Below are 15,778 nucleotides of genomic sequence, written 5' to 3'. Positions count from 1 at the left end.
CAGTAAGTAGCCTTTACTACATAATCTCCCGTCCTCGAGTATGTAACCAGCTACTTGATGACTTTATTGTTGTGCTTCTGTCTCTACTGCGTTCTAATGGGTCAATTTATGGTTAACACCAGTGACTTCGTGTAGGGTCTAGAGGCCTCGCTGTGATTAAGTCTATTTCATATGTTGTTGTTAATCGAGCCAAGGAGTCGATGTTTTCACTATGCCTCGTTGTTTGGGGCTCGATAGTTAAATAACATAGCATATTCAAAATGCTCCCCATCGAGTAGTAAACCAACGCTACGTCCTTTTCCATTTGCTCATTCGTCGACGCAGAAGTTCTACAGTAAGGCCATCTTTGGATGAGATAGAAAATCGTAGCTCGATCAAAAGTCGAAAATCTAAATGACAAATTAGTTCAACAATATTTCGAGTGGAAGGATCTGAACGTTTAATTTCACGGTCGATAATATATATAAAAAAACCATTGAATTCAGCTCGATTTGACATTACAATCATGCTCGAGTAAATTCAAATATTTTCGATGGGCACACAAATTTTGACTCTTAGAATGTTGATTAGGAAAAATGATTAATTTTATATGTAAGTAATGACAATGAAGTTTCCTTCTACTTTGTCAACAAGATTCCAAATAAATAAATAAATAATTAATTAATTATATTTGTTTTATTATTATTATTATTATTATATTTTGATTCAATGAACATGGTACTAAAAGAATGATTTCAAATAAAGTTGTATATAAATGTGTCACACGTATTATTCAAATATAATTAAATTAAATTTTATTATATAAAAAGTAACTGAAAATATTTATTATTACGATTTCTATATATAGTATATTAAATTAAAAAACAAACTTTAAAATTTTATATTTTGTACAATATTTTAGTTTATATAAGTTTTAAAAATCCGTTTTTTTTAATTGGACAAAATTAATTAAAGAAAAAGGGAAATATATTAATTTATATTATATTCATAATTAATATTTTTTTTTCTATATATGCTTAAATTTAATTATATTAACTATATTGTCCTCTTTGAACATAAGCTCTGATGACTTTGTTTTGGGCTTCCCTAAAATGGCTTGTACCAATGGAGATAGTATTCCTTGATTATAAACCCATGATCGTTTTTTAAATCAGTCGATGTGGGACTTTTATCATCCAATTGACATAAATAATTTTAAAAATTTTCATTTAAGATCGGTGGTTCGATTATTTTTTTTATTTTACCAAATGTTAACAATTTTTATAACACAAATTTTTTTTGGATACTTACTCGGTGTCATGCCTAAAAAATCACATGACGTGCATAAATACTGTGTTTAACTCCTATATCTATTGGATGTCTATATCGAGAATTCGAGTATTGTATATGTCATTTGTTCAGTCTGTTATAAGACCTAATGAGCAGATATATAGGAATCTAAATAGGTTGAATCGTTCCTGTCATGATATTCTACATTTTAGGTCTTTTCGTTCTTTTATCGAGCTTTGTTTCTCGATTATTCTATCTGTGTCGGAAAAAGAGCGGTTGAAAAAAATAAATAAATAAGTTCACATTGGGAGAAGAAATAATGAATGGTTGGAATTAGTATTTAATTTTCAAAAATATTTCCAACCAATCAAACATACTATAAATGAATAAATTTATGATTTAAAAAAAAAAAAAAAGGAGCGTGGGAGTCACGCGCTGAAAGATGAGGTTGGAGTAGAAGAGTTGCCATGCAAAACGTGAACCTTTGGTTGAAATACGTGGCACGGAAAAAGACGCTTTAAATTGATTTTAAAATTTCAACCATCCATTGTTCGACACGTGGCAGTCTCATTTGTCTTTCTTTCCCTCTCCTTAAACGGCGTCGTTCCGAGCGCCCATCCATTTTTATTTATTAATTTATTTTCATTTTTTTTTCAAACTTAAAAAAAATCTCATTTTGGTTTTATAAAATAAATTAAAATATTAAAACTCCATTTAAGCACTAATTTTACAGAAATATTTTTTAAATTTTAATTAATTTTTTTTTAATATTTTCTCACAAATAAAATAAATAATCATGATAAAACAAATATAATTTTAAAAAATGAATAGAAAAAAAAATCAAATAATAATAAAATAAATTGGAATATATTAATTTTATAATTTGGTTATGAAAACAAATTAGAATCTCTTTATTTTTATCCTTTCTTTTCCATCTTTATATCATTACTCTATCTCGTTTTTCAAAAAACGTGATTATTTATAAAGTTTCGTATATAAGAAAATTAAAAAGCGAAGAATAATACTTTTCTTTAACAAAGATGACGTAGAATCCGATTCTAATCGATGTGGGTTCTCACAATTCATACAATAGTACGAAAACTTTTCCCTGACAAAAGTGTTTTAAAATCATGATACTGCCAACAATACTTAACGTGACAAATCAGACAATATTTGATAAATTTAAGTTGTTACAAATAGTATCAGAGTCAGACATGGGGGCGGTGTGCCAGCAAGGGCACTCGACCCCGAAGGGGTGGATTATGAGAACTCATAATCGATTAGAGAGGGGAACGAAGGTCAGAGTGTAGAAACTCGTGAAACTGACGACGATATGTAGTGGGTCAAATCAGACAATATATGTTAGCGATAGACTTGGGCTATCACATTAATAGTCCTAGTGAATCGATAAAATTCTTGTAAATAGTCTATGTTATTCAGTCAGCGATGGTACTTACTCTTTTAAAAATTTATCATTATCTAGAGCTTCCCGACCTAACGTTTCTCTGCTCCTACCTATCGATTCACCGGGGTTTACAAGGACATGAGATTTTTGCATCCCAATCCTACTGCTCCGAAGAAGCAGGGATAGGTGTCGTCACATTCGATCGAGAGTCTGATACCCTTTTTCAAATAAGAAGGTTATATAGGGGAAAGACAGAGTGCCTAGAGCAGACTGAACGAGACAAGAGCCTAATGCTTTGAGCTTTCGGGCAAACCTGCCTTGGTCCAATCCCGAACAGTTCACTAACCTATCACTGTAAGTTAGGGAATTTTAGACCTTGTGACCTCTATAGCATTCCCGACCTCTTTTCTCGTATTCGGCCGATAATCAAAGAAAGCTCCAAGACCTTCGTTCCTATTATTAAAAAATTTAAAAAATTAGGAGTATTTTTTTTAGGGCAATTTATTATTTATTTATTTATTTATGATAATAATTTTTTTACACTAAAACCTCATAAAATTTTGGTAGGTGAAATGACACGTAGCACAATAGGTCAAGCGAGTAGAAACTTTCTCTACTCGCGCGAGTACCGTTTATCCTTTTGGCTATTTCAATTACTTTTTTGGCATTAAACAAGCGTGTAAGAATCGGATGCTAAAATAAGGCAACAGGCTTTTTCACCATCTCATCATCTCGCGTATCATACCGTGATACGATGATTTTATCATATCGTCAATATATCGCGAGAAAAACAGCCATGTGTCTATTCCGCATGACACTTATATTTTAAACGGTTCTAATCAGACCATTTCGTATTTATCTAGAATGACGGGAGAGTGTGATTGTCTACATTCGTGTCTATTTTAACACAGTGAGACTTACCTAATCAATTAAAATAATAAATTATTTATCTACTAAATTAATCAAAATAATCTAATATTTTATTCCGTTCAACAATGTCGAGAGTGAAGATTAAATCGTGACGTTTAATTATAGCTTATTTTGAACATTAGATATCGTAGCTAAGCTAATAATGGGTGATCCACATGTGTATTTATTTTATTTTATTTTTTTCTAATAATTAAAAGAAAAAATTGATCTCAATTATTAATAACTTTCGTCCTGGAAGAAATTCAAAATTTTAATTTATTGTTGAATGGTTAAATATTATAAGATTTTCAAATAAAAAAGGTAAAAAAAAATAATAATAAAATAAGAAAAGGGTTTAATTTAAAAAAACTAAAAATTATGAAACCGGTAATTATAAAATTTACTTTTAAAGTTAAAAAAAAAAAAGAAATATAGAAAATAAATAAGATCTAAAAATAAAAAGGATTGAAATTAAAATTTAAAATTTAAAGAAATAAAGAGGAATATAAAAAAAGAAAAAAAAAGCCATTAAATAATACTTTTTTGTTTCCATTTATTAACATTGAATGAATAGTAAAAATGACATTTTTTTTTAATAATTAGATTATTATTATTATTATTATCATTTTTTAATGACTATAAATTTACAAATGAGGTAAAAAAAAAGTGAATCTTTGTCAGAGTGGGTCCCAATAAATATTAATAATTTTTTAATTTAAAAATTTCTTTTAATAATTTGAAAAGAATGATTCTTATTTTAGCCATAAAAAAAATATAAAATTCTAAATAGGCCCCAAATCCAGATTCATAATTAATTACACTTTTTGTTGAATACAACTAATTAATTAAATTATGGTAATTAGTAGATACAATTAATTATTTCCAAATATAATTTTTTTTAAATAAATGATAATTAATAGGTTAAAAAAATTGCTAATAAATTTGCACTTTTATAATTTTTTTTAAAATAAAAATAAAAAAAGGGAGGGACATGGAATGTTTTTAATTTTGCATTATTATTTTCAAAAAAAAAAAAAAAAATCTTTTAAAAGTTTCTAGGATGTTTCCACGTGTCATTATTTGTCTATTCTTTTTTTTTATATAATATATATATTTTTAATAATATATATTTTAATCAATCAAATGTCATAATAATATTAATATATTCAATTTCAAATGTCAACAACTTAATAGTATAATCTATTAGATAAGATTGTCAAAAATAATAAAATAAAATAAAGATAAGAGAAAGAGATAATTTAATAAAATTTTTATTTTTTTAATTTATTTCTTATTTTAGTGTTTAAATCATACTTTAATTTTAAAAATATTTGTGTCATTGTCCAACTTCCAACATATGTTATGTTCATATATATATATATATATATATATATATATATATATATAATTTTAAAATAAGTTAAATTACAAATTTAGTTTATAAATAAAAAAAATTTAATTCACAAAATTTCAAAATTACAAATTTTGTCTATTAATTTTTTTTAAATTCTCGATTCTATTAAAATTTTTAAATTTTGCAGACTTCTTAAATATTTTTAAAAATTTAAGGACCAAATAGGCATAAATCTCGAAGTTTAGAGATTAAATCTCTAATTTAAACTTTAAAATATATGTTATAATTTATAAAAATCATGCAACCACACGTGTAGTTCTATGAGCATTACGACAGGCTAGTAGTAGTGACTCGAACAACTTTAAATCTTCATTTTTTATTTTCCAACTCTACTCGGGTCTATATGACTAGATAACTTGAACAATTTTGGATCTTCGTTTTCTATTTTTCAACTCTACTTGTGTTCATATGACTAGATAACTCGAACAACTTGGGTTACTGCGATGTCACATTGGTTGGGGAGGAGAACAAAACACCCTTATAAGTGTGTGGAAACCTTCCCCTAACAAACGAGTTTTAAAGCCTCGAGAGGAAGCCCGAAAGGGAAAGTCCAAATAGGACAATATCTGCTAGCAGTGGATCTAAGCCGTTACAAATGGTATCAGAGTCAGACACCGGATTATGTACTAACGAAGAGGCTGTTCCCCAAAGGGGGTAGACACGAGACAGTGTACCTGTAAGGACGCTGGCCCCAAAGAGGGGTGGATTTGACGGGGTCCCACATCGATTAGAGAAAGGAAAGAGTGTTAGCGAGGACGCTGCCAGACACCGGACTATGTGTCAGCGAGGAGGCTGTTTTCCAAAGGGGGTAGACACGAGACGGTGTGTCAGTAAGGACGCTGGCCCCAAAGGGGGGTAGATTTGACAGGGTCCCACGTCGATTAGAGAAAGGAAAGAGTGCCAGCAAAGACGCTAGTCGGGGAAGAGAAAAAGTCAATTTGGTTTGGCTCCATGGTTCACAGTCAAATACCTAGACAAAAAAAATATTCTATAGGAGCGCACGTGTGAGTGGACATGATACATTTAAGGCCAATCAAATGTATTGACCCAATGAAGAGAGCCCCAAGACCCACTCTTGTGATTTTTAATTCTTTTAATTTTATTTCTTTTTAAAGTATAAATTATTTCATAAGAATTACCCATTTAATTTCTTATCATATATGGGATCTTATAAATGGCAACTTTATAAATTATATTTCACATAATCTATTATATCTTCTTCCTTTCAAATATTTTTTATATTATATGCTTTTTCTATTTACTTTAATTTTTTTTTTATAAACAATCCTCAACTGCTACTACTAGATCTCACGTCATTCGTAAATGATGCTGATACCAATATCTATACAATCAGGAACGTATTTCCAAGATGAAATGATAAATTTCATCGTAAACTCCTATAAACATAAAGAACTAAAACGTCCCGTAATTCTGATGCAAAGATTATGGCATTGACATCATAATTACCTTTATGGTCGGAGTTAGGAAGTTGATTAAGACTTTTGATCCTCGCTATATAAACATAGAAAAAAAAATGATTTGCTTAGATAATAAGCAAAGTGGGTGGGGTTTGTGACTTTCATGACATGTTTTGTCCCTTTTCATTTATTTAAAATAATCAACTTACTCTTAATTTAGTGCATAATCCTTGAGGTTAAAAAAGGAAAAAATAAAAATAAAAACAAAGTGATGGAAAAGGACACTTTGAAAAGTCCATCTTGGATTATATCATTCACACATACAAGGTTCTTTCTTTCTTTCTATTCTTTCTACTTATCCCTTTCTCGTTTGATTTTGTGCCATCCATATAAGAAGAAGATAAAGACTATGGAACGAGAGAACCTAGGGTGTTACTTGAGGAGTCGAGGTATTGGATAATGAATTTCTTGTCTTGTCCTGAAATGAGAGGGAAGGTCGACTTGACTTGAGTCGTGTACTGTTTGAAAGAGAGTAAAACGACCTGAAAGTCCAAGAGCTAATCGAGAATCACCTACTTGATTGATAGATATAACTTTTTATAGCTGCTTTATCTGGGTGAAGTCGTGCAAATATGCTCTTCAACTTCGAATAAGGGTTGAGGATGAAGTTTCTATTTGTAGAGAAAGAAAATAGTTAGATCAGTGTACGAATTTTAATGGTAAAGACGTAATTCCATACGGCTAAACTCTTAATTTGATTGACTATTGAAACCAATATTTGATGAGCTATAACATTTCTTCAACGAGTTAGATCACACCAACTATATATATATATTTTATGTATATTCAACTAGACAGACTAATACATCACTCACATATTTACAAATAATCCTGTAACAACCCAAATCCAACGCTAACAAACATTGTCTTCTTTGAGCCTTCCCTTTCAAGCTTTCCCTCAAGATTTTTAAAACGTGTCTACTAGGGAGAGATTTCCATATCATTATAAATAATGATTCCGTTCCTCTTTTCAACCGATGTGAGATCTCACAATTCACCCCCCCTTCGAGACCCAGCGTCCTCGCTAGCACTCGTTCTTCTCTCCAATCGATATAAGATCTCACAATCCACCCTCCCTTCGAGACCCAGCATCCTCGCTGACACTCGTTTTGGTGTACCCAAAGAGGACAGTATCTGCTAGTGGTGGACTTGAACCGTTACAAATGGTACAGAGCCAATCGCAGGACGATGCAAAGTACTAGTCGAAGTAGGGCTAGACCTTTTCCATAGTAGACGCGTTTTAAAACCTTTAGGGCTAGACCTTTTCCATAGTAGACACGTTTTAAAACCTTGAGAAAAAACCTAATGAGAACCGGCTTGAACTGTTACAAATTCAACCAAACTTAAACTACTAGGTAGATATGTCACTATGACAATGTCAGTATGATTATGATGCATAGAGATGGAAGGGTATAGTCAATAATATAGCATAAAGAGAGCAAACTGTGTGTGCCTTTCAAAGAGTTCAAATATTCCCAAGAAAAGAAAAAGAAAAAGAAACAGCAAACAGAAACAAAATGAGGAATCAGAGGGGGGGCTGTTTTGAAGGGTTTGATTTGAGAATGATTGCAATTTTTGGGTTCCAACTTTAACAGAGAGGGAATCTCAGCTTAGAAAAATAAAGATGGGTATGTGATTGTGGAATTAGTGGGAAAAAGTGGAAGGGAATCACAGCCTCTAAGAGGCCCAAATGTGTCAAATCCTTTCATTTCTATGCTTTGGAATTTGTGCTCTTATTGGGTAAAAGCTGCCCTCTGTTTCTTTTTGTTGGTGTTCAGTTCTAGGAACAGTAAAAAAACCTTCATTTTTACCCCACTGGTAATTTTCTATGGACTCTCTTAATGTTTGGGTGTTTTCTAAAAGGTTTCAATGAAGTTCTTAAGTAAATTAACAAAACCTTTCATGTAACATTTTTTTAGTCCAATACTTTAAAAAGTTGTAAGTTTTATCTAAATATATACCTTTTTAATTCATATTCTAATGTTTTGTTATACAATAATAAAATGGAATGTTTTTTCTTTCTCTTTTTTTTTTTTTTTTCTAACTGGAACATACCTAAACAGACAAATGTACATCTTTGACGACTACTACTACGACGAAAAAAAAAAAAAAGCAAAAACAAAAACAAACAGAGGAATGTTGTACAAGTTTTTTAAAATAACATTATTAAGTATAATTTAAAAGTAATAAAAATGATAATATTCAAACATATGGAATAACAAATACAATATTTAGATAATTATATCAATTTAAACTCTTAAATTTTAAAAATATATTAATTTACAACCTGCTATAATTTCATTAATTAAACTCTGAAGACACTGTCAACTTTTTCAACTTAGAACCAACACAAATGCAATTTATTAAAAGATTGTATTAATTATAGAAATTCTTCAATAATTGGTAGTTAAAAAGATTAAAATTTCTTAGCTTACGCTCTACAAATGATCTAGTGATAACAAGGTTATTTATACTAGTTAAGTTACATGTTCTCGATCATCTCGATCAAGAGAGTTTTGTATCTTTGACCAAAAAATCAAAAGTTAAAATACTCCTAACCATGGTTTTAAACCTAAAATAAATAAATAACTAAATATACAAACAAATAAAAAAATAAAAGCAAATGCAACTAAAAAACCTTGGCTCAGATTTTAAGAACGTATTGAAGTTAAAAAAAGAAAGTCATTCTATTTTATCTTTATACTTTCGATTTAGTAATTATACTACGAATATATCAAAAAATAAAAAAAATAAAAAAATAACATTTTAACACAAAAAAAAGGGAAAGCAAAAAAGATAATAATGTTACTGAGCTTAATTTCTAAAATTAGAAAACTAAAAACATAGTTAAACAGAAAAGCCCCAAGAAAACATAGTTATTAAGCTTAATTGTTTTTTTTTGTTTTTTTTTTTGTTTTTTTGTTTTTTTTTTTTTGCAATCTAAATTATGGAATCCATGAAGGAGGTTCCGTCCAAGGCATGATGAAATCCTATCCCAACAAACACTATTTCTTTGATTTAGAGAACTGTTGGGCAGAGGGAGGTACAAAACATAGTGGGAAAGGAAAAGAATGGGTAGCTATCTCATAGCAGAAAAGGAAAAAAATGAGTTATAATTGAGCAATATTTCTGTGGCAGCAGAACACCCAATTCACATTTATAATTGGTTTTCGAACGAACTTTTAATTTTGTGTCTAATAGAGTTTGTGATATATTCGACATTTTTTAAATTAACCAATCGTTTATATATAAATTTGTACGTTTAAGTTTTTATTATGTACAATTTAATTTTATGTCTAATAGATCGGTTGGTTTTAAAGAATATTGATTATGTTAGGAACCTTACCCAACAAGATTGAAAGTTTAGGGTATTAAATGGTTTTTAAAGTCATGTAATAGCCTAAACCCACCACTAGCACATATTGTCTTCTTTTGACTTTCTCTTCAAGGTATTTAAAATGCGTCTACTATGGAAAAGTTTCCACACTCTTATAGAGAATACTTTGTTCCACCTCTCCAATCGATGTGGGATCTCACAGTTTACTCCCCTTCGAGGTCCAGTATCCTTGCTAGCACTCGTTCCCTTCTCCACTCGATGTGGGATCTCATAATCCACCCCTCTTCAGGACCCAACGTCTTTGCTGGCACAACGCCTAATGTCTGGCTCTGATACCATTTGTAACAGCCTAAACCCACCGCTAGCCGATATTGTCCTCTTTGGACTTTCCCTTTTGGGCGTCCCCTCAAGGTTTTTGAAATGCGTCGGCTAGGGAGAGGTTTCCACACCTTTATAAAAAATGCTTCATTCCCATTCCCCTCCCCATCCGACGTGAGATCTCAATTAGAGATTTATACAATAGTTTTTAAAGTTAAAAGGACTCCATTCTGCAGCTCACACCAAATGTTAACGTATAAAATTAAAAGTACCATAAAATGTTGAATATTTGTTTTTTACGAAGAGATGAAGAAACAAGAACAATCACAAAAACCAAACCCGACCCTCTTATGATATGCCTACTCAGTTCAGAAACAAGAGTTTGTAAGGAGTGTGCGTGTACCTGATGGAGAAGCAGGCGGGCAGATGCAAAATGGAAAAATCATAGTGATGAGGGAAGAACAGTATCTGAATGAATATGGAATCTTTACGAGCGCCTGCAAGTAGAAAAATGGATAGAGAAATGGCAGAAAAATGTGAGCAATCATATCAATCTCTTCTGTCTCAGTAACAATGCCAATGAACACTTCAATTATTTTTCTTTTCAAATTTGTACCTCAAAAAGATGACCCAATTGGCTGGTTCCTTCTCTAGCAAAAGCTGCATTGTTTTTCTTTGAGTGGCTCCTCACGAAAGCTTGTTAAATACTTAAGCTTCCAACAGATAGTAGGTAGTACCTTCCTTCACATGACCCTCCCTTCACATGACCCACAATAAAAGTGAAAGGGTCCGAAAGTTTCATTGTCGTCATTGTTATTGTGAGATCCCACATCAGTTGGAGAGTAAAACGAAACATTCTTTATAAGGGTATGGAAACCTCTTGCTAGCACACGCGCTTTTAAAATCTTAAGGGAAAGCCTGAAAGGGAAAGTTCAAAGAGGACAATATCTAATAGCGGTGGACTTGGGCAATCAGAGCCAGACACGGGCGATGTGCCAGCGAAGAGGCTAAGCCCCGAAAGGGGAGTGGACACGAGGCGGTGTGCCAGCAAAGACACTGGGCCCTGAAGGGGGTGGATTGGGGGGAGGGTCCCACATTGATTGGAGAAGGGAATGAGTGGCCCTAAAGGGGGTGGATTATGAGATCCCATGTCGGTTGGGGAGGAGAACGAAACATTCTTTATAAGGGTATGGAAACCTCTCCCAAGCAAACGCGTTTTAAAAAACCTTGAGGGGAAACTAGAAAGAAAAAACCCAAATAAGACTCTATTAGCGGTGGGCTGAACTTCTGTCTTTTTGAAACTATGTAAAATTATTATTTTAGCAACTAGGCTCAATAATAATATACGAAGAAGAGATAGAAATACCTGTCTTGATTGAGAAGCAGGCAGATTTGCTTTTAGCAAACCAGGGCCCTCACGTCAATCCACCAGCTCAAATAACGTAATGATGATGCATGCATGACCCAACAATGCAACATCCTGCGAGTAATATGTGACAGTGCTGGGTGCCCATTTTGCTGTCATATATATAGAAATCTAATCATATGAGTTATCATTACAACCTGTAAGTGTATTGTCACCAACCTGAAAGAGGAAAAAAGAGTGATGGAGGAAAGTAAAGCGACGAAGCAACAGGCAAAGAAAAATTTATGGAAATCAGAAGAAGATTTGATCCTCAGAAACTATGTGGAAACTCATGGTGAAGGGAATTGGGCAACTGTCTCCCAGGAATCAGGTAAAAGAAAAATTACCTCAAAACTATCTATTATCGATCGAGATCAAATACGCACACAGACATTTCTACATCGGCTCTTATTCATCTTTCACATAACTCTAACACAGACAGTGAGACAAAGATGTCCGGTTTTTTTTTTTTTTTTTTTTTTTCCATTTATGTGGTGCATGTGTGTATGTGTTCCTAACCTGGTCTCTCAGGTTTGATGCGAGGTGGGAAAAGCTGCAGACTAAGATGGAAGAATTACCTCCGTCCCAATATAAAGCGCGGGGGCATGTCCAAAGAGGAAGAGGATCTAATTATCCGTATGCATAAACTTTTAGGCAACAGGTCGGTTTGTATCGAATTAATCTCCGAAGCTTAATCAATACTTATAGTAAAAAGAGTAAACTGACTGAATGTTTGGATATTTTGATGGTTAAACTTCTTCGATCAGATGGTCACTGATTGCTGGTCGGCTTCCTGGTCGAACTGATAATGAGGTTAAGAACTACTGGAATACCCATTTGAACAAGAATGGCCTGCAAGATAAAAGAAAAGTTAATGAATCAAGCAGCTGCAAGAAAAAGGATGAGGACGACGGGAATAATAAGAAGCAGAAGAAAGTTATCAACCAGACTAGCTATCCTCAACCGCAAATGTGCAGTGACAATTGGGCAAAGCAGGCACATGATATACAGAGAAGGAACCAGGAAGAGAACAGAGAAGTTACAGATCTTTGGAATATGGATGACATAACAAGTTCTCATTACAATATAAACTGTCCAATGGTACCTGCAAATAACGCGACTTTTAACTTCGACGATGAGCCTTACTTTAACCACCTTGATCCCTTCTTCCTGATTGAAGCATTTGGATGCAGTAGTGTTGATGCATCACTAGAGAACATGTGACTTGTAATTCTTTAGGTTTTGAGAAACCCCATGTTCAGGTAGGCTTTTATTGTCAAAATCCTTATTCTTTTTCACCCAGTAAGATGGCAAATTGTGCCATTGGACTACCAGTGCTTGTTAATCAAGAAGAAATGGAATGAATATCACTACAAGACTTCATCTTGTTGAACGCAATATGTCCCATCATCCAGTGGTAATGAGGATGGGGTACCAGGAGGGATGTTAGCAGCAACATTCTCCCCTGCACACGCACAATAAAGCTTCTGCATCCCTGATGGCAGCGTCAAGGTCAATGTGACCATTCAACTCATTGATAAACTTCAAGAGCGTGTCGAAGTCCATCTGCTCCTCCATTATTTTGTTATGGTAGCGCTTCAAGATCACAACACAAATGTATAGATGCAGGTGCTCAGACAGATAATGAGTCCACAACACCTCCCATAGATGCATAACCTTTCCGTATTCGAATTCTCTGTACGTGAATGAAGAAATCAGCCAAGTAATTAATAGAAAGAACACGTGAGAAACTAATTCACTATAAAAAATGTGCTTTGGCATAAAACGACATACATGACGATTAAAATGATAATAAACATCAGCATATAGGAGAACTCAAAAGAAATTTCAGATGTTTAAAATTGGCCTACCATACAAAGCGGTGGCACAAAGTGGGGGTGGCTTGGCCCTTCTATAGGAGGGAAGCCAGCTTAATTACAAGTAGAGAGCTACCCCTAATTATCAATTGTAAATGTTAATTCTCAAATAACTAACAACATAGTAATCCCACGGCAAATAAGTAACCTAAGTTGTGTATACAAAAGGATATAGTTGCAGCATGCATTCTTCAATAGCCCGCAGGAGCCCATCAGGAGCATGATATTCAGTTAAATTTGATACATTGAATGTCTTTGAGATGCAATGTTCATTGGTAGTTTAATCAAGTAAGAATTAGGCCTCAACCATTTCCATTCTATGAATTGCCTATAGAATGTTTCCAACCGATGGATACATTCAAGTACTTTTAACTAAGGTCTAGAGATCAATCTCTTATTACAAGTGTCATTCTGCTCTTCGGGCAAATATTGTCAAATTCCTCAAATGAAGATATAGAGAATAGGGAAGAAGTTTTTGTCCCAAAATGTAGCCAAACTTGGTTTCCCAAGTACTAGTGGGACAATCTTCTAACTACACTATTCTGTTAGGGATCACGGATCTCCAGAATGGTATGATATTGTCCACTTTGAGCATAAGCTCTCATGGCTTTGCTTGGGCTTCCCCAAAAGGCCTCACTCCAATGAAGATAGTATTCTTTGATTATAAATCCATGATCATTCCTTAAACTAGCCGATGTGGGACTTTCATCCAACATATTCAATCACAACTATTACCTTGCCCTATAGCCATGTAAATGATAACTATAATCTTGGCTATTATGAGTTTCTTCGATGTCAAATTTCCTAGGGCATCTGACTAGTATACCTACACATCCATCTCAAGAACATCACATATAATTTGTTGTTTTCCAGATGGTGATAATTTGTTGCTGGAGTATGGCGACGGATAGACCTCACTTCAGTGATTGACACTGCTCTAATGGCGTATAGATTTCTATCTACATTTAAGAAATGCACAGACAAGAAATTCATAGAAAGAAGAGAATGGAAACTACCTCTCTCCGATAATTTCGCATTTGAGTTTTGTCCTTCGTAAGGAATCCATGTCTACAATCAAAAACAACAACACCGATTTCGCGTCAACACAAGAAACATCTCCAGTGATGCATGAATCTCAAAATACAGATTTCTCATTCCAAATAAACAAGAAATCCTGATTAATGGTGCTTACAATGAACAGAGACGATTCTCGCTTGATCAACCTCAATCTTCCACGAATCCTTTCAGACGCAAACTGCGTAGGCTGAATCGTTACATTTTCTTTCGAATAAACAATCTCAGCACCTTCCGGTTGCCTCGATGAGCTTCCTCGACCGCTATCGGTGCGCATCATGCCTGCAGAACTCTAAACAAAATGAAAAACAGAAATAAGATGATTTGGAAGATTTTCTAGTATAATGAGTACTTCATCTTCGGTTGCGCATGGTTTCTCCGCCCTTTCCCGCGCACACTATCTCACTCTCTCCTACACAACCCTCGCAGTTACAATGTGATTAACATCTCAAAATCGTTGAAATGAACAAAAAAAATTATAGTTCTACAATTTTTGAACATCTGTTCCCACTCATACTTTTCTTATTTCAATCCCAAGATGATACTTAGTGGCCCAATGAACTTCGTATCGTGATCACGTTCGGCCGTTGATGGATCGAATCTTCTTGTTCTTACATCATCGCCATTAGTTCTTCTATTTTCAATCAACTTTCTCGTTGGATTCGATGGTTCAATTCTTCACTTCGAAGATAGTAATGGAGAGGACAATTTTGGTCAAACATTCTCATTTGATTAGGAAATGGGAAGAACAAAACATGTTTGCCATGAGTGGAGCATGCGCATGCTCTCTCATAATAACTATTATGACATTGATTTTCGACCGAGTTGAACTAAATAAAAGTAAATTATACACGAAAGTAAGACGGTTCTTAATCTAAAACGAATCGAAACGAGAGCAAAAAAGAAAAAAGTTATCAGGATTGAAGTTTCGAGTTAATTATCTCTTTAAATTGGAGCTGAACGTTGATTAAACAGACAAGGTTTAGGGTACGAGAGAATGTATAATAGCTCAAACTCACCGTTAATAGATATTGTCAGCTTTGATCCATTACGCATCATTGTCAACCTCACGGTTTAAAAATGTGTCTGTTAGGGAGAGGTTTCCACATCTTTATAAGAAATGCTTCGTCCCCTTCCCCAGCGAACGTGAGATCTCACATTTCACCCCTGGAGGGCAGTGTCCTTGCTATCTGACTCTGATTCCATTTAACATATGTTACGTATCGCCACAAGACTCACGATTTTAAAACGCGTCTGTTAGGGAGAGGTTTCCACGTGCTTGTAAGAAATGC

At 33.5% G+C, this 15,778-nt stretch overlaps 1 protein-coding gene and 1 long non-coding RNA gene across 10 annotated transcripts; one reads left to right on the top strand and one right to left on the bottom strand.

Moving 5' to 3' along the window:
- Window positions 1-6,684: 6,684 nt before the first annotated feature.
- Window positions 6,685-15,259, bottom strand: LOC111798066 (uncharacterized). Of its 9 annotated transcripts, none has more exons than XR_015421693.1 (8): window positions 14,605-15,259; window positions 14,429-14,480; window positions 12,641-13,231; window positions 12,114-12,387; window positions 10,747-11,715; window positions 10,534-10,627; window positions 6,988-7,086; window positions 6,685-6,893 (listed from the first exon to the last, which is right to left on the bottom strand). It is a non-coding gene; the product is annotated as an uncharacterized LOC111798066 (long non-coding RNA). The 9 variants fall into 9 exon arrangements; XR_015421692.1 differs by having other exon boundaries at window positions 6,992-7,086; XR_002815648.2 differs by having other exon boundaries at window positions 6,685-7,086; window positions 10,747-10,887; window positions 11,497-11,715.
- Window positions 11,642-12,911, top strand: LOC111798064 (uncharacterized). The gene is made up of 3 exons (XM_023681018.2): window positions 11,642-11,866; window positions 12,067-12,196; window positions 12,303-12,911. Exons 1-3 carry the CDS (start codon window positions 11,737-11,739, stop codon window positions 12,757-12,759), a joined length of 717 nt encoding a protein of 238 aa, XP_023536786.1. The 5' UTR covers window positions 11,642-11,736; the 3' UTR covers window positions 12,760-12,911.
- Window positions 15,260-15,778: the final 519 nt, after the last annotated feature.

This window comes from Cucurbita pepo, chromosome 7 (genome assembly GCF_057944985.1).
Source record: "Cucurbita pepo subsp. pepo isolate OVF chromosome 7, ASM5794498v1, whole genome shotgun sequence".
In the NCBI taxonomy this organism is placed as follows: Eukaryota; Viridiplantae; Streptophyta; class Magnoliopsida; order Cucurbitales; family Cucurbitaceae; genus Cucurbita; species Cucurbita pepo.
Note: the sequence above shows the minus strand (reverse complement) of the source record. Positions and strands in the feature narration are given on the sequence as shown.